The sequence below is a fragment of the Bacillus rossius genome, chromosome 3, assembly GCF_032445375.1.
Source record: "Bacillus rossius redtenbacheri isolate Brsri chromosome 3, Brsri_v3, whole genome shotgun sequence".
NCBI lineage: Eukaryota > Metazoa > Arthropoda > Insecta > Phasmatodea > Bacillidae > Bacillus > Bacillus rossius.
The window spans coordinates 17,496,049-17,515,879 of NC_086332.1; the positions used below are offsets into that span (position 1 = coordinate 17,496,049).

Consider the following 19,831-nt stretch of genomic DNA (forward strand, 5'->3'; position numbering starts at 1 on the left):
TATTAGTACGTACTCTGTCGATCAGTTAGTGGTGATTGTGCCGCAATTGAAACAATTTATAACGCTAAGCGGAGATGAAGACATCAGATGCTTCCTTCGTCCGCGGCGGGTCGTGGGCTCGTGCATCTCCGGCTGGAGTCGGGTGACCTCGGTCCGGCGGCGGGCGCGCGGCGTGAGAAATGTGTGATTGCCAGTTGCGCCGCGTGGAGCGCGCGCGTCGCTGCCAGAGAGGAATGTGCGCGTCAAGTTGAACCGTGCCCGCAGTGTCGTAGTGTGGAACGTGGGACTCGCTAGCCGCGGTAACTACAACTCACACGCATGCGTGAGCGGGAGGCACGGAGTTGTTAGGACAGGGCAGAAATCGATCAATAATTATGGGCAGGTATTATTCGCGAAAAGATCTGCACACCTATTAGACTGCAACAAGGTATACCCGTACCTGTGGTTTCTTCCTTGTGACTGGCGTCCGTATGCGAGAGAAGTCGTTGCCTTATTTGGCCGAGCCATGCAAGACGCGTTTGCTTCCGCACTGGATCACTGTGATTGGTGTTGTTACAATCGATATTTATCCGCAAGAAAATCACCCAATCACTAGAGACCTGCAAAATTCGCTGATTCATTAACCTTTAGGATAGACTCCACAGTCCTTTAAAACTCGCGGAAACGACACCTGTTCATTGGCTACTGACGCGTGAGACGTCTCAACTAGGCTGTCCGTAATTCGGCACTTTCTTGGTTTAGTGTTTCCCATTGGCTCACAGTGCCCCGGATAAAATGTGGGCCAATCGCAGAAGTGGTACGAAGGTATAGTTGTTTTGATGCTAGCCTATCGCGAAATGAATCCGCGAATTTTGCATGTCTCTACCAATCACGAAACACAGACGATGCTACAGTGTTTTAACTTTCAGCTAGTCTCAAAATCTTTTTGCGAAATCTGCATGGCCCTATCAATAATCCTTACGCGCTTGTCATTTTTATTCGTAAGGGGGTAGTTTCAAAAATTATTTTGCTTATATCCTTTCGTGTATTTTGCACACAATTTTAAATAAATATATAAATAATTGTAGTTAATTATTAATAAACATTATTGCCTACAAAACAAGTCCATATTTAATGGTTTTTATGACCTTCAAGACAAATTTGTGTATCAGTCCAAGCATGTGTTGAAACTAAAAGAATGAATTAACGTGGTATACAGTTTTTTTATTAGACATTCGTATGTATTTTTCATCTTAAAAATTTTTATTTTTTAGTATATAATTCCTTTAAATCGATAAAAAATAGATGTTCCCAAAACCATTGGATCCAAAAATTTTCAGGGTTTGAGGAAACATATTTTTTTATTCATTTAAGGACTTATATACTAAAAAATAAAAAGGTTTTAAGACGAAGGCTACATACTAAAGGTTAATAAAATTTAGTTTAGCTAATGATTTATTTTATTACATGCTAGTTATTACCTAAATATTTGACTTTAGGTTTAGAAAAAACATTAGATAAGGACTTGTCTAGTAGAAAACTCATTTTATAAACTATCTAACAAGTTTGTATAATGAATTTTTTAAAATCATGTGCAAAAATGCGAAATATTAGCAGCAAAATAATTTTTGAAACAACCCCTTAAAATTTGTAATATTTTTTCCATGTTCAATATAGTTACATATAGCTAAACCTAAAACATCGTTCTCGTAAAATATAGCCTCTATCTTGTGACAGTAACGAGGTACTATATAGGTAGGTCCATGTATTTTTCTCGAAAACATTTCCAGCCCAGCAGTGCGTTGAAACTGTGTAGCATTGTCTGTGTTTGATGGTTGGCCGGGTTTTATTTCAGGTACATGTCTACCGTTAGCACACCAATCATATCCCTCCAGTGCGCAAGCACTCTCTTCCTGAATGGCCCGGCCAAATAGGGCAATGGCTTCTCTCGCAGACAACCACCAATCACAAGGGAACAATCGCTAGCGCAGACATAGCTTACAGCATTCTAATGGGTGATCAGTATATTTCGCGGGGGAAAAAAACATGGCCCTATATATAGGTAGAGACCGGAAAAATTCGCGGGTTCAATGACCTCCAGGATAGATTCCACTATCCTCTACACACTCGGGCAAATGCAAACTGTTCATTGGCTGTTGACTTGTGAGTCGTCTCGACTGGGCAGCCCGTGATTCGACACTTCTATGAGTGAGGGTCTCTAATTGGCCCTCATTACTCCAGATTAACAGTGAACCAATGGCAGAAGCAGAACTAAGGTATAATTATTTGAATTGTAGCATTTCACGAATTGAATCCGCGAATTTTACAGGTCTCTATATATAGGTGATCTGAAGATTATTTACGAAGTAAGGATTCGTACTCACCTCGTCCGGAATCTTTCGAGCCATAGATCTCCAACGACAAACAGACAGATACGAGGCTCACTGACTCTGCACAAGGAATCTTGGTTTTATTCGTTGCATTCATTTTTTTTGTTTATACATTTTTTCTCATTACGATTTGTTGTGGTTGATTATTTTTAAAGGACTACCGCAAAGTAAAAGTCGTTACTATAAATATCAGGGACTTTTCACAAATAATTTATGGAACGGATACCGTTACCCGCAAAAATTCAAAAACTCTGTACCGTAACTGAATATTATAGCTGTGTATTAGAGTGGTTTTAAGATGCCATGTGTTTGGTCTTCTATCATATAGTTAAATTTCCGTGAATTACTGAAATTACAGTTTACGTATTAATACTTCTGAAAAATCTCCTGAATTTTAAAGTTCTTAAAAAAACATTTATTCGAACATTATCGTGAAAATACTTTAATTCATATGCAAATTATATACAGGTTTCACATTTTTATTTGTTTTTAACAAAGTTTTGTAAATAATACTACCCCTAAGGCCATGATATATTAATTTACTAGACCACTCTAACTCCATATTCTTCCAAAGTATCACACTCGTGTGTTTTAGTCCAAATTGATAATTTTTTTTTAATGTAACCTCCGGCGTAACTCATATTTTGGAAGAAAGAATTTAGTCAATCCACTGTAAGCAAAAAAGTTAGCTTTTAACTTTTAAAGCATAACCATGCAGTATAATATCACTTCTATTTTTATATTACTAGTGACCGGAAAAATTCGCAAATTCATTCCGCGACAGGCTAAAAAAAATAGTTATACCTCAGTGCTGCCTCTGCTGTTGGCTTACAGCTTACCTGGATGACTCTGAGCCAATGAGAAACCAAAGCTGTATCGAATCACAGGCTGCTACGTTGGGACGTTTCACAAGACAGCAGCCAATGAGTGGGTGGCATTTGACCGAGTGTACGTAGAACTATGGAGTTCATCCTGCAGGTCATTGAACCCGCGAATTTTTCCGGTTCTTATATATTACTTTGGCCTGTTTTAGATTTTGTTTTTGTTTTTTTTCGAAACAATAAATAATATTAACAAATCCTCAACATCGATTTGAAAAAAAAAAAATCAATATTTAAAAACTACACAGTTTAGTTTTGAACGTACTCGGCTCAGCCATACCTTCGGAAAAAATTCCATCTCATTACCATCTGCACATTTCTGACCGTTAGATATTTATATTTCGAAATAAGGCATCCTTGTCCCAATCATTCATCAAGAATGTAGTAAAACGACTGGAGTTAAAAGAAGGAGATCATTGTATAGCCATCAGAACTTACGACTGCTTGTTAATAAGGGAATGATGACATCAAAAGTGTTTTATAAAACATGCGTTTGTGTAGATTAATCTGATGAAAATATTTAAAGCCACCGTTTTTCGAATTGCGGATAGGTGTCGACACACTGCTTTTGCGAATCAGTAAATTAGCTAAACGCCAAAACAAAAACGCCCGTTACCCGAATTTTTCCAGAGAAACCAATTTTGTATTATTTATGAGTGCGAATTTAGTCTGAAAGTAATCCACAGGTTGAGGACACATTGCTTATTTACTTAAATACTCGTTATTATCTTACTTTCAAGGTTAACGAAATTAATTTTAAAAAAATCCCCCTCGTTCATCGATGTGTATTAAACCTGAAATGTTGTAAGGACTTTCGTTTGAAGTAATAATGAATGGTGGTATTGATTAGGAAGTTGTTTCCTGACATCGCACTTCTAGAAAGAATCATGAATACGCATCAACAAGTAGAGACCGGAAAAATTCGCGAATTCATTTCGCGATAGGCTAAAATACAAATAGTTATACCTCAGTGCTGCCTCTGCTATTGGCTTACAACTCACCTGGATTACTCTGGGCCAATGAGAGACACCCAACCAACGCTTTATCGAATCACAGGCTGCTACGTTGGGGCGTCTCACGTGACAGCAGCCAATGGGTGGGTGACATTTGACCGAGAATACGTATAACTATGGAGTTCATCCTAAAGGTCATTGAACCCGTGAATTCTTCCTGTCCCTATCAACAAGTACAAGAATAAGTAGAGACCAGAAAAATTCGCGGGTTCAATGACCTCCAGGATAGACTCCAATATCTTCTACACACTCGGGCAAATGCCAACTGTTCATTGGCTGTTGACTTGTGAGTCGTCTCGACTGGGTGGCCCGTGATTCGACACTTCTATGAGTGATGGTCTCTAATTGGCCCTCAGTCCTCCAGATTAACAGCGAACCGATGAACAGAAGCAGCACTAAGGTATAATTATTTGAATTTTAGCATAACACGAAACGAACCCGCGAATTTTTCAGGTCTCTAAGAATAAGGGATCGTGAACTTCCTCAGAGGTGTAGATGACGGACTTGAAGTGACTCGCCGGACTGGGAAGGAAGCGTTGAGCGGCAAAGAGGGAGACGCGAGGCGGAGTGTCGCGATGGCCGAGGCGTGCGGGTGTCGGCGGGGCGTGTCCCGCGGCTGCCTGCTGCTGCTGCTGGCGACGCAGGCGGGCGTCGCCTGCTGGCTGTACGCCTACATCGGCCGCGTGGACAGCCGCTGCGGCGCTGGCGGCGAGGCCCACCGGGCCAGGAGGGCCGCCGGCGACCCACTGGTGGAGGACAACGCCGTGAGCTCCAGCGAGCCCAGCGTGGAGTTCGTGGGCCCGGCGGGGGTCGGGGCGAGAACCCCCGGCGCGGAGGGCGAGTCGCCGCCCGACTCCTGGGTGTGGCTCACCGCCTACTCCAGGATCCCGGTGAGTCTGCGCCGTCCGCGCCCTTCCGGCGGCTGTCGAGTGTGAGGCAGAACTACCCATTTCTCTTTACTTACTTGGACTCCTGAGTCTGGTCCACCTGTAACTATCTACATACTGACAGTAGTGGCTGTCGAGTGTGCAACAACACTCATGGTGTGAGGCAGAACTACCCATGTCTCTTTACGTACTTGGACTCCTGAGTCTGGTCCACCTGTAACTATCTACATACTGACAGTAGTGGCTGTCGAGTGTGCAACAACACTCAAGGTGTGAAGCAGAACTACCCATGTATCTTTACTTACTTGGACTCCTGAGTCTGGTACACCTGTAACTAACTACTGACAGTAAGGGCTTTCGAGTATGCAACGACACTCGCGGTGTGAGGCAGAACTACCCATGTCTCTTTACTTACTTGGACTCCTGAGTCTGGTCCACCTGTAACTATCTACTGACAGTAAGGGCTTTCGAGTATGCAACGACACTCATGGTGTGAGGCAGAACTACCCATGTCTCTTTACGTACTTGGACTCCTGAGTCTGGTCCACCTGTAAATATCTACATACTGACATTAGTGGCTGTCGAGTGTGCAACAACACTCAAGGTGTGAAGCAGAACTATACATGTCTCTTTACTTACTAGGACTCCTAAGTATTGTCTAACTGTTACTATCTACTGACAATAGTGGCTGTCGAGTGTGCTACGACACCCATGGTGTGAAGCATAACTACCCATGACTATTTACTTACTAGGACTCCTAAGTATTGTCCAACTGTTACTATCTACTGACAGTAGTGGCTGTCGAGTGTGCTACGACACTTATGGTGTGAGGCAAAACTACTAATGTCTCTTTACTTACTTGGACTCCTGAGTATTGTCCATTTGTTACTATCTGCTGACAATAAGGGCTTTCGAGTGTGCAACGACACTCATGGTGTGAGGCAGAACTATCCATGTCTCTTTACTTACCTGGATTACTGAGTCTGTTCCACCTGTAACAGGCTACTTGACAACAAATTCTGTTTTATTGATAGTCACTTATCTATCATGTGAGGCTGAGCTTATCTCGACTTATGACCAGAGACCTGTAAAACTCTCATTATTATCTGGTACCAGGCTAGACTCCACATATACGAATCACTATGTTATTCATTTGCTACTGCCACATTTGACGTTCTATCCGGATAGCACACAGTTGGATCATAAGTTATTTTATTAATGGTTGTCTTGTCCTGAAATAAGAGTAAAATTACCCGTGACCTGATGGTGATGTCAGTTAAATGTATAGTGCAACACATTCTAGCCTGTCTCCAAATAGTCATCCGAATTTTGCGGGACCCCACTCCATATTTTTTTTTGTTTCACTTATACCATGTGGCACAATACTCTTTGACAAACTATTCCGTAAGCCCGAGCAATTTTCGACTCAATTTGCACGTTAATTCTCTCGAGTGAGTGTTTCATTAACGATTAGTGGTCTGTTCTATGAGCCAGTGTTGCTACTAAACACTTTTGACCAGAGTGCGTGAGGCGCAATATTCATGGTGGTTTATACAATAATGCGTCAGCCCTAACCATTCTAAAACGACCACTAAGCCACATGGCCCCTCTAGGTATGGAGCATGTATTAATGACGGTGTGTCAATCAATAACTAATGTGAGCTACACCTTGTTTTACACCTGACGACAAAAAGCCACTAGGCACGGTGACGTATCTGCTGAGAGAATTGCGACTGTCCATAATAATCTACAGATACCGAACTATACATTTCAAAACAAATTATCGTGCATTTTCTATTTTGAGAAATCTGTTATAGGATGTATAAAATCAAAATTTTCAGTTAGAACAATGATTTTATTCGACAATTTTCTTTATTGTTCTGGAAGCCTGATTGCTAAGCCGGCATTCCTGGGATATAATTGTCAGTCCGGTCGGTAAATTTTCCCTAGTCCAAAATTAATTTTCTGGCTGAAATAATTTTTTTTGTAGTCCTCCTTCTTTTCTTCCCAGAAGGCAATGTAAAACCACACAGAGTCACCTTGACTAGTGTGCCTTTGATATTCTTGCGGCGATGACAATGACGTCTGAAAGCAATCGAGGATGGTTAACTGAACATTAGCATCAGCATCTAAGGTCACAAGAAATGTTAAACTTTTTGATAGGTCACCAAACTCCCGTCTCTGGAGACTCTGAGGATTTTTGGAACATAATTCTCATGTGGGTAGTCCTTTGCTACTCCTATGATAAGTTGCCGTGTAAGCTTTGTTCCTCAATTCCTCCTCACTTGCCAGTATCGAAAGTTGTAATGTCTCGAGATGCACATACATCACTACACATCAGGCCTCATGCCAATCATTGATTCATACATTAAGGAAACAAGTTTGTAAACGCAAAACAAAATTGTGGACATTCGCCATATGAAATGTTTTGCCCAGCACATTTATAACAGTAGCTGAGTGGTTTGTCAATGAAAAATAGTTATTTTACATTCACAAACGAATGAATTTTTTGTCACCAAATATTACTTTGTCTCCATTGATGATATTACACAAAATAATTGTGTGTCATCTTTAAAACTGTTCGGTGCACTGACCTCACTTGAACTGACAGCAATGCGTTCTGTGTACAGCCACAGACTTCAGTAAATGACGGGTTCAATTGTGTAGGGCAATTAGTAAAGTTTAATTGGGTCACGGTCGCAGTCGGTTTGAAGCCACTCCCGCCCTCACCAGACGTTTTGCTCCCGTTTAGGACCCAAACACGACTCTTCTCCCCACATCCACTCCTAACTAACATTCTACCCCATTTCCCAAACGGTCGTAGGGGAAGGAGGTTTCCAGTCAGCACACACAAAAGGGACACTCGAGAGCGTTCTATTTTGCGCTAGACGACTTTCTGAATGCCATTTCTATATCTCTTGTAAAACACATGAATAGGGGCAGACATTTTTCGCGAAAATATCAGAACACTTATTAGACTGCTACAAGGTATACGCACACCTGTGGTTTCTTCCTTGTGATTGGCGGCCGTCTGCGAGGGAAGTCGTTGACTTATTTAACCGAGCCACTCAGGACGCGTTTACTTCCGCACTGAATCACTGTGATTTGTGTTGTTACAATCGATATGTACCTGGGAGAAACTCACCCAATCACAAAACACAGAAGGTGCTATAGTGTTTTAACTTTCATCTAGTCTCGAAATCTTTTCGCAAAATCTGCATGCCCCTACACATGAATTTACATCCGGCGCATATTGACCTGCGTAGCGCAGTACACCTTAATTTTATTTTGTAACTGTAACATATATATTCATGTAAAAAGTCATAGATTTATTTGCAAATTAGTAGATTTATATGAAAACAACTGTATTACTACAAAATTGTGTTCGCAGTATTTACTGGGTTCGGATTCTTACCCGGGCATTTATGCTTTGTGTTGACACCAGTACCTCTAATAATTAATGTTATTTGTGAACCGTTCCCTGAATAGCTTTTCAATATTAGCTGAGCGAATAAATACTTAATCATAATAAAGAAAAATAAATTTCAATGATTGAATATTCTATTATCTTTTCCATGGTTTAAATAAAAATATTCTTGAATGAAACATCAATTAAAATATGAAATTATGCTCCAATTTTTGTAAGAAATGCTCTGTATTATATCGAAAAACATATTTCATACAGAAAAAAAATCACCATAATCATGTATTGTGTGAAGTTACAGTATCATTCTTGTAGTATTACAAACAATTTTTTAGCAACTGGTGTCTAAAGGAATCTTTTGTAACAGTATTGAATTTTTTTCTGTGTATGGGCAGAACAGCGCGGCGTGAAAAATAAGCAATGTGGCGCAATATTTTCATGTATATTGGATATCAGTTCTGTGAGGTAGCTGACGAAGACCCTGACTTTGTGATGTATTAAAAAAAATGTTGACAACTCTCCTGTTAAAAACAGATAAAGGTAAAAAAAAAATGCCCAGAAGTTAATCCATAAAAATTTATCGGATGAAAACCGAAGTAGGCACTTCAGAATTATCTGAATTTCATTTCCCAATGCTCATATGAAGCACTCAAAACAAGCGTGTTGCGAGTTTAACATTTTGGAAACGAGTATTCAAACAAATAATCATAATAGCAAAAAAAAACGACCAAACCAAGAGATAGTTATTTTTTGTTTAAAAACATAATTAGCTTGTTGCCTGCCAACTTTTCGGAATCTGGTTTCCCATTTAACTTCGCCAAGCGAAGACCCCACTGGAAGGCGAAACAGCAAACAGACAAAAGGTGAATTGTTGGTGTTTCAAATTAGCTATAAAAACTGGAAAAGTTTGGAAATAAGAACTCCGTAAGAAGTTCAAACTTATCAAAAACAAAAGTTTGAAGTATTACGTTGTTCCACCCATCTGTAAGTAATTCATTATGCCTAAGGAGCCTTCTTCGGTTTATATGAATAGATCCCATTTTATAATATGCGTACTTTACACCTCTTTACGTAAGGAGTATAAATTATTTCAATCAGAAGTAACGTAAAACTGAAAGGTTTGAAGAAAATCTAGTAGCTTCTTTACTTTTCTATCACCAAGTATTCCCTTATAATAATTTCAACAATCCGTGCAATGGACCGTTATGAAACTCCGTTTGGAATAAATACACTTAATTATCTTTGTTATACAGTTTTCTGACACAACTAGAGTTTCAGACACGCAGCATTCCAGAAAACAATCAACTTGGCATCCTAATCCTGCAGTGGTTCACTTGCGTGGCGAAGCAAAGGTTGATGGTTAGACCCCAACCTCCATCCAACCACGCTAATTTATGAGCATTGAACATCCTTGGCTTGGGCAACTTTATTTCTACCGCGCGCACAAACTGCTTTCTCCAACTATGCCTCTACCTTTCCCGGCAGTCAATCAGCAGAGGCCCACAGGCTCTGATGCTGAAAGAACTGTTCAGTTTGGTGCTGAGATATGTCTCAGCCACACCCTGATGATCAACTTTTTATTCAACTCGTAGGACGGCTGAGGGAAAGGGACAGAAGAATTATATCTTTATGTGTTGCTGAATTCAACTCCTGTGCATTCTGCCGTATCTCAAAAAGTGTGGCAAATAGCGCTACAGTGGCTACATAAAGGCAAGTTCCTGGGTATACCCTCTTGTGCCCACACTGTTAAAAATCTTCAACTTGAAATTACGAGGAACGCTGGTTCCTGCTTGATTCTTAAATGAATGGATATCTTACTAAAATTACGGTCTCCGAATTAACTTTCTGCGAGCTCAAATTAATTGTCACGGAGGTACTTCAAAACCTCCAAAAACTTGTTCACTAAACAGTAAACCAATTCTTGTTTCTCACACGTTCATGTTACCCTGTTAACGACGGAACGCTCAACTCGGTAGCCGGAGAATTGCGTAGTTCACAGGAAGATCCAATTTTATAGAACTACGAAGTACTCTTCGCTTATTTTAAGCGTATGCTTCATTTAAAAGTCATCATATTCTGTTAAATTTCAAACGGCGCAGGTACCGTGAAGAAAGAGATTTGGGTGCATGTTTTTATCGCCTGGTTGAAAGATCCAATAATAGTTACGTTTATCGTCACAGCCGGTGGAAAAAATGGGGTGGGGGTGGGGGGATCCCCATGTCTCGGGCTCCAGGTGTACCTCAGTTGATTTCCGAGATTTTTTTTTCAATGCCGGGGTATCCTTATAGGACGAAAATTGCAATTATATTATGAATAGAATTAATAGGAAATCTTACAACTAATGTGATACGCACAGATCAGGTCTACAATCTCTATAAATTGTTTAACTGTGGCCAGGCCCCATAGTTTCTCTAAATGGTCCTTCCGTAGCATTGCCTCTGATGGTCTGTATTTGTTTTGTTTTGTTCAGCACAACGTGTAAGTCTGTATTCGGCCCCGACCTCCGCTGGCAACAACTCGCGAACTTCGCCACAGCTCGAGGACCGCGTAATTAGCCCGCGGGAGCGCTTAGCGCCGTCTGATCGTGACGGGTAATTAATTAGTGCCGTTTCTTCGCTGAACCTCCGGACGCTCCTCCGCGAGACCCGGAACTTCGCCGTCAGAGCGAGGGTGATGCACGTCGACTCGGAGATTGCCACGTGGCCCGTGCGGCATCTCTGTGGTTTGCAAACTGGTCCCTCAAAATAAATACAGAGCAAGAAAACTGTTTTCAGGATGTCAAAAAAAAATTAAAAAATTGGTTGTCTTTAAAGTCGGTTTACGGACGATAGTTTAACGTGACGTCATAACAAAACATTGATGAAATGAATGCATACTTTTATGAATAAAATTGAATCATTTTTATTTTAATAAGAAAAGAATAAATACTTGAATTTATACTAGTAATCAGATTTTTTAAATGCAAGAATAATTAACCTTTTTGCCGAAATTGTTGTTGTAATAAGCAATGAAAACCACATTAACTTTTCACTTCACTTTATAAACAGTCGAGTGGAAGTGAGATAGATGCGCGCAAGCGTACAATGAGCGTAACGGGACACAGCGTAACGGAACAATGTGCGTAACGGTACACTTTTTTGTGCGTGCAGCCGGCGTTCATCGATTTATTAGACGTCACGTCAAAAACTTGTTGGCTTTAGTGTACATTACAATAATGTGTGCACAAATATTTTTTGTAAATACACGCTAATAATTTTTTTTGTAGCGTTCTTAAATATGTAAATTATGTTTTCAACTTATACAACTTATATGCAATCTGTTATAAATATATACATATGGTCTCAATCCTGAATTTATTTAAGGAAAATGTCAAATGCATATGTGTTGGTTAATAAGTTCCATTACTTTTTTGGTGATGAAACAAAGTGAAATAATGGTTTGTACGCAAAATAAGGCTTCTGGCAACCTTCATTAATACTTATGCTTCTATCACTCGCTCAATTACGCCATTCTTGTTTTCTTTATTTTTCCGTTTCAAACTTCCAAAGTACTTGCAACTCTACACTTCACTCACTTGTTCCCCACCAACAATGAGTACTTCAGTCATGGGTATGGTCTTTCTCCTGGCTGTAATCACTTATTCTTTTCTTTTTTTGCCGAATTTCATTCCATATCTCGGTGCTACTCCTTCCCATGAATTAGGCTGAATCTGATCTCTAGGGAAGCATTCATTTCACAGACGAGAGAGCCACACCCGAAGTTTCCCGAAGTTCATGCTCGCTTTTTTTTTCGTTATATCTCATTGTTAGAGACATTCAAAATTCGCGGTTTCGATGGCCTTCAGGATAGACTGCACATACCCCTGTACACTCGGGCAAATAACGCAAGTTCATTGGCTGCCGACTTGTAAGTCGTCTCAGCTGGTTTGTCTGTGATTCGATCCTTCTTTGGTTGGGGGTTTATAACTGGTTGAGATTTGTCCAGATGAACAGTAAGCCAATATAAAAATTATTTAAGAGGTATATGTGTTTGAATTCTAGCCTATCACCGAATGAATCCGCGAATTTTGCAGGTCTCAAGTCATTGTATAAACCGGTGTGGCATTAAATATTGCGGTCGATTAGGATAGGTTAGCTACATTATAAATACTTTAAAACATTCTGGATGTTTGGTTATATTAGGTAAGTATCGCTAGGTACATTAAAAATACTGTTAAATCATGTTATGGTTGCTTAGCAAATAACTTTTTAATATGTAGTTATCCAGGGCTAGGAAACCGTTTACATGATTTCACAGTATCTTTAATGTAGCTATCCTAACCAAATGAACCGTCCACAATGTTTTAAAGTATTTATAATGTAGCTAACCTAACCTTTTACAACGAACCAAAAAAAAAAAAACGAAGATGCACGATCGGTAGAGACCTGAAAAATTCGTGGGTTCATTTCGTGTTATGCTAAAATTCAAATAATTATACCTTAGTGCTGCTTCTGCCATTGGTCCACTGTTAATCTGGAGGACTGAGGGCCAATTAGAGACCCTCACTCATTGAAGTGTTGAATCACAGACCACCCAGTCGAGACGACTCACAAGTCAACAGCCAATGTACAGTTGGCATTTGCCCGAGTGTATAGAGGATATTGGTCTATCCTGGAGGTCATTGAACCCGCGAATTTTTCCGGTCTCAAATGATCGGACGTTTGGCTCTCTCGTCTGTGAAATGAAGGCTTCCCCTGTTCTCTAACTTCCTACTTTTACACAGCGCACACTCTCTTGGTGTCTCTCCTTTTCCTTCCGTGTGTTTTGTTTCCCTACTCATGTGTTTCCTGGAGTCTTCCACGAGTGCACACTTTCATTGTTTTCTCGATATTCAGGAAATTCATCAGCATGCCTTTCAATTATTTAATTCATGCAGAGGAAAAATATTTCTCGAGGGAATAAATTCTAGAATTTTTTTTTCCAAGATTTTTTGTTTATGTATATATGTATATATGTGTGTGATTGAAAGCAAAATACTACTCACTGACACACTCATTACGGATTCTCCGGAACAGACTTAAAATTTGGCACGTTTTATTCATTTTCCTACATATGTAGGCATCTGCTTAGGTCATATTTTACGAAAATCAGCTAACATTTATGATAAAAATTTCAAGTTTTTCAACAAAAATTCTTTCTTTGTTTTCATGGAAAAGGCCGTTGCATTGTTATGATGGATTAAATTTTTTAAGTTATACTTCTTTAGGCGCGTTATGAAAAAATGATGAGAGTGAAATTTTAAGATGCGCGCGCATCATGTAACGACATTTTCACAGGAAGATGGCGGACCCACGTGTATGAACATAAACCCACATTAGGGGACATACCAAACGTATTTGTGTGCCAAATGAAACTTTATGATAGTGAAATTACCATGGAATTTATTTTGGTAAACTAAAATAGTCATAGTAAAGAGTAAATTCCAAGGTTTAAAAAAAAAGCACATTATTTTGGTATTACATCAAACATAATACACATTTTCCTCGTAATCATATGTCAGAGCAGTGGTTATACAGAGCGGTCAATATGTTGAAGGGCCGTGGTTCAAAACTCGGCGGTAGGTTTTTTTTTTTTTTAATTTTTTTGAAGTTATACTTCTTTAGGCGCGTTATGATAAAATGATGAGAGTGAAATTTTTAAGATGCGCGCGCATCACTGTAACACAATATTAACAGGTTGAAGCTGCCCGCTAAACCGTTCATTAAGTCTCGAAAAAAAGCTACCAACAAAATAGAAATAGAACCTGTATTAGTCGCGCATGTTAGCACGCTCGTCGCCTTTGATCATTGTTTTCATATTTATAATATTTATCCACATGTTTCTAGTTTCTACATTCACAACACCTGTTTTATTTTCATACAAGTGCGAATTATATATGTGTTAATAAATTATATTTAGTAGTGATTTAAATTGAATATTTTGATTAAAATTATTTACTATTCGTAATTATTAGTAAAAAAAATTGTGCTTATATACTTTTTCAAGTGCTCCAATATAATTGAGGTTAACTATCCGTATGTATTATTTATTGATATAAATTAAAATATTATTATTTAATATAATTAATACTAAATATTGTTAAATTATTAAAGTTAAATATTTATTATTGGTTATTAAAAATAAAATAAAAATGATTTAATAAAACATTTAAAAAAAATTTGTGATAAAAATTAAAATCATACATTAAATTAAAATATTAATATTTAATTTTTATTATTAAAATGAATAAATAATAAATATTTATAAAATAAATGAACAAATTTAATTAGAACGTTTTAATAAAAATGAAAAGTGAATATTAAATTAAGAAAATAATAAATATTTAAAAAATGAATAAACTTAGATTAATTTTTTGAATTTACTATTAATTTTATTTATTTTCTTTTAAAATATTTAAAATTAAGAATCTTATAATATTTAGTACAAATTATGTCACATAATTTATTATTCTCTAAATTTTATTTATTTAATTTTTCAAATCTACACTGAACTATATTGACTGTGTTGACTATCTTTTTCCAGCCCTTTTATTATTTTATTGTAATTAATTATTTGCATGCTATTAAAAACTATTTTTAATGATATAACTTCTCACGCGCGTACATAAGTACACGCACCCATTGTTTACCATGTAACACACCTTCAAGAACGGTGTAAAATAGGTAACCATTAACAAAGTAAAGCTCAACTCTTATTCCCAACAAATAGACGTGCCAACATTAAATCATTCTAAAATGCCACCGAAGAAAGGAACGAGTCTTGGTCATAACCTCTGAAGTTAAAAGACAAAACGCTATCCGGGCGTCGGAAAAAAAAAACAGGATAACGGGAGTTCGTCTGCAGAAGGGGCGTAAGAGAGCTTCTACGTATAGGGCAGTGGAAACCTAGACAGCTTCGTCTACAGCTGGTGCCTCGTTGCTTAGCCTAAGGCCCTAGCAACGCCAGGTTCTTCAGCTAGTAATATATAAAGAATAAACGAAATTAGTAGAACTGGACGCATTAATTTAAAAAAAAGTGTTTCCATAAAAAAATAGTACCAGTTTCAAAAGTATATTATAACAGTTTAATTTAGACTATTTGCAACAAATCATACATCAAATAGAAGGTAAACTAACCTAGTTTTTTTTACAAATGTTCAATGTGTGAACTTTTAGTTATACATTCAAACTGAAGTTCAATTCTTCCAACATTTTGGTTAGCACGAGCCGAGTAATGAAAGCAATTGCCTCTTCAATTGTGTGTCTCAACTCTTGCAAATTATTAGGTAGTGGTCGCTTGGCTTTATGTCAGGTGAACGTGGAGACGAGCGAAAAAAAGGGCTCTGTCGTCTCGGCCATTACGACCAATCCAACGGTCAGGGACTTTGACGTTCAACCGCTCTCATACAAAGAGACACTTATGGGGAACGGCTCCATCCTGTTGCTAATTGGGGAAAGATCCATCCTCTCGCGCTGCAAGCGAGAGAAAAAAAAAAAGAAGCAGTATTCGCGCATCCACTTATCTAAAACTGTTTGAGTTACTCTTTAATTCTGACCTTGAACCAAACACTACAACGCTTCCAGTTGATACTATTAAAGTAGTATAGTTTGGGGGCTCCTGAAACAGGCGCCAGGCGCTGGAGCCAAGAGCCGGTCCGCCATATTGGATTGTGACATCACGGCGGCCATCTAGGATGAGCGTAACGGGACACAATGTAACGGGACACGCCGTAACGGGACACCGCGTAACGGGACACCGCGTAACGGGACAAGTAGATCACGGCGGACATTTTAGATCCGCCATCTTGGATCCGCCATTTTGGATGACGTCATTGTGTTTTCTCGAACTTTCCGGCGTTGTGTTTTCCGCCATTTTAAATTATGACGTCACCGTTGAAATTTCCGTTACGGTCGCTATCTTTAACTTTTGTATTTATTATCCGATTTTAATGAAAAAAAAATTAAAATTTATAAAAAAATTCAATTATAAAATTTTAATGAAAAATATTTAAAAAAAACATACTTTTTCGACATGGAGCTCGGAGTCCTTGGTTCGAACCCGAAGAGTGCAAAAAAATTAAAAATGGTGACAGGCTCCTTCCGCCATGGTGGGTGCTGGCAGACTGACCCCACCACTTGTTTCATAGCATATATCAGGTAGTATGACGTCATGTCCGCCATCTTGAAATTTGGACATCTTCTTGAAAATCTTTATTTATTATCCGATTTTAATGAAATCATTCCAAAATGAATAAAAAAATTAACTTATTTGAATTCTGTTTGATTAGATCGATTTACGTCCTTGGTTCGATTCCCGGCGAGAGTAAACGGTCGAACTTCCTCCATGAAAGCTACCTAGACTGACCTACCACCAACAATAACAAGGTAGGTATATATCGTCAACTGGTATGACGTCATGTCCACCACCTTGTCATCATCCGCTGGAGACCACCATCTTGTTTGCGTCAGGTAGAGTGTGCTGATACCATTTTAGTATAATTTTCTGTTCACCATACCTTTGTCCTCAACTGTTGGCATTGAACTTTGACCTTGACCTTGAAATTTGACCTTAACCTTGAAATTTGACCCTGACCTTGAAATTTGTCCTTGACCTTGAATTTTGACCTTGACCTTGAAGTTTGACATTGACCTTGAAGTTTGACCTTGACCTTGAAATTTGACTTTGTCCTTGTCGACCATCATGGATCCAACATTTTATGTTCAGTACATGCTACCAGGAGCTACCACCTGCTGGAGTACACCATCCTGTGTGTGTACTCGTCTTATAGAGTACATTTCCATTTGGATAAGTTTATTCAACCCGCTACAGTGTAGTAATCATTTATTACCGAGGTGCTCCCGCCATCTTAAAATTTGGGCGCCATCTTGAAATCGTGTAATTATTTAGCTAGAAATTCGGGAAAAATCCAAAATTCATCAAAAAAATCACTCATCAATTTACATATTGAATCGCTGCTATAAGCCCAAAGAGAGTTTATTCATTCTTGTTCAAACAGAATGTTATTTAAAAGTTCAAATTTTACAATGTATTGTTTAACAATTACTTTCCCATAGTCCATAAGTTAGAAAAAGGCGGGATACATAACCACTACACACACAAGGCAAAGAAAACAATCATCAAACGCCAAAACATTTAAAGAAACATACCAGAATGAAATAAAATAGCTTAGAATTAAAAGTTAATCACATCAAAAACTTTCCACATTGAACAAGTTTTTCGATGAAATTAATAATTTAGGCAAATCAAAACTTTACCAACAATTGTTGCCAACCTCAGACTCTGTCCAAAATAAACATGTTCCAAAGAGGAAATAAATTTCTTCATAGACTAAAAATTTTAAATATACGTATTTACTCACAAATAGTCAGTAATTACAACGTGAATGCAAGCCCTGTGCGCCAGTACGCGTACGCTAAAAGTTTCATTCCCAAACGATCTCGAAGGCAAACATTGGAGTGTGCCAACGTCAAAGAGAACACCGTCTCATTTCGTTTCAGTCTGTTTCTTCCTTCGATACTCTGCACCGACAGAAATTACAACTTTTTTTTTTTTTCCTCATTTAATGAACCAATTAAATGAAATTAATTGTTCCCGTAAACCATGAAAAGTGTAACGTAATGAAATGGGCAATTATGGAGTAGAAGGAACTGGAAATATTTTAATTTATTTTCTGTGATATGGTCGACATCAATAATACATACCACGCAATAGAAAGTGCGACTAAAGTGTATTGTTGTAACGGAAAATTAAAAGTTTGCAAGTAAAAACAACAAAAATCTTATCGCATACACTGGCTACTTAAATTATGCAAATTTTTTAGCATGACTATCAACCAAAAGACTCTTACAATACTGATTTCGTTTGGAAGGGAAATTAATATGCTTTTTTTATATCATATGATGTGGGGAATTATAATTGCGCATTGTGTGCATGGAGTCTCAGCGGACAACACCTGGATGACACTCTCCTCTGTGGCATTAAAGATGGTGGCGTGAGTATGTGGCGCTCCCTGGGAGCTGTATTTAGACATAGCAGTATGGCAGCATTATTTAAGCATACTCGGGGTGGGGGTTTTATAAACATAGCTGTATGGCAGTGTTTGTTTTAAGCATACTCAGGGTGGTTTTTTTTATAAACATAACTAGTATGGCGGCATTAGTTTTAAGCATATTCAGAGTGGGGTTTTTTAAACATAGCAAGTATGACGTCGTTTGTTTTAAGCATACTTTATCTTTTGGGATTTAGACATAGCAGTATGGCGGCATTTGTTTTAAGCATACTCGGTGTGGGGATTTTTAAACATAGCGGTATGACGTTGTTTGATTTAAGCATACTTTATCTTTGGGGATTTAGACATAGCAGTATGGCAGCGTTTGTTTTAGGCATACTTTATCTTTTGAGAATGTAAGCATATATTCCTTATTTATTTCTCTACTCCTCAACTGATATTGTGGTCTGGTTAGTAAGGTGTCTGCTCTCTAACCTCGATGTTCTTGTATTCCCTGGATCAAACCCCAGCCGCCTAGCTTTTTTTGTACACAACTCCTGCCTTCGAAGCGACAGTGGCGCGCTCTAGCAACCAAAGGTAGAACTAATGTGACGTATGTCAACAACAATGGCAGCCTCCAGCAGACGCAGTTTGGTTGTCACGGTTATGTAATCAATGTTTACACTTTCCCAGACCAACAAGATGGCGGCCCCCAGCAGACGGCGTCTCCTGGGGGCCACCATCTTTGTATAGTCGATGTTTACATTTGTCCCAGAACCCCTTCGTTCCTCCTACTCACAAGTTCCATACTTACAAGTGAAATAATATTATATGTTAACAAAATGATAATTTTTGATAATCTAACGTTTAAGGGGGATTAGACCTCTCCATCTTGCAGTTTGAATTATTATGATACCGCTTGCGATAAAGCTTCCGTGCTAAATATTTTGGTTTGACATGGCACAGGATATAGCTTCGGCTACTACGAAGTCAACCACTTGTGAACTGGTGTGATTATAATGAGTGTTGTAGTCGCCCACGTGAAAAAAAAAAAATATTTCCTCGCGATGCTTACAGACTGGAGCCTGTTGGTAAATACGCGGTTTTTACAAGGTGTAGAAGTTTTAGGAGATATTAATCATCCCGTCACATGCCATGTTCTAAATTATTAATTATAACAAAAAATATTTTTTAAAAAATCCATAGAGCTGTAGCAAACCGTATGTATTC

The 19,831-nt window shown here is 38.5% G+C and overlaps 1 protein-coding gene across 1 annotated transcript in view; it reads left to right on the forward strand.

Moving 5' to 3' along the window:
- The first annotated feature begins 210 nt into the window (after positions 1–210).
- The window catches only part of LOC134530022 (uncharacterized), a 231,586-nt gene continuing 211,965 nt past the window's right edge, over positions 211–19,831 (forward strand). Inside the window, exons 1-2 of the mRNA XM_063364550.1 lie at positions 211–299; positions 4,717–5,153. Coding sequence (XP_063220620.1) covers positions 4,839–5,153 — 315 coding nt within the window. The 5' untranslated portion in view covers positions 211–299; positions 4,717–4,838. The remainder of the gene's footprint in view (positions 300–4,716; positions 5,154–19,831) is intronic.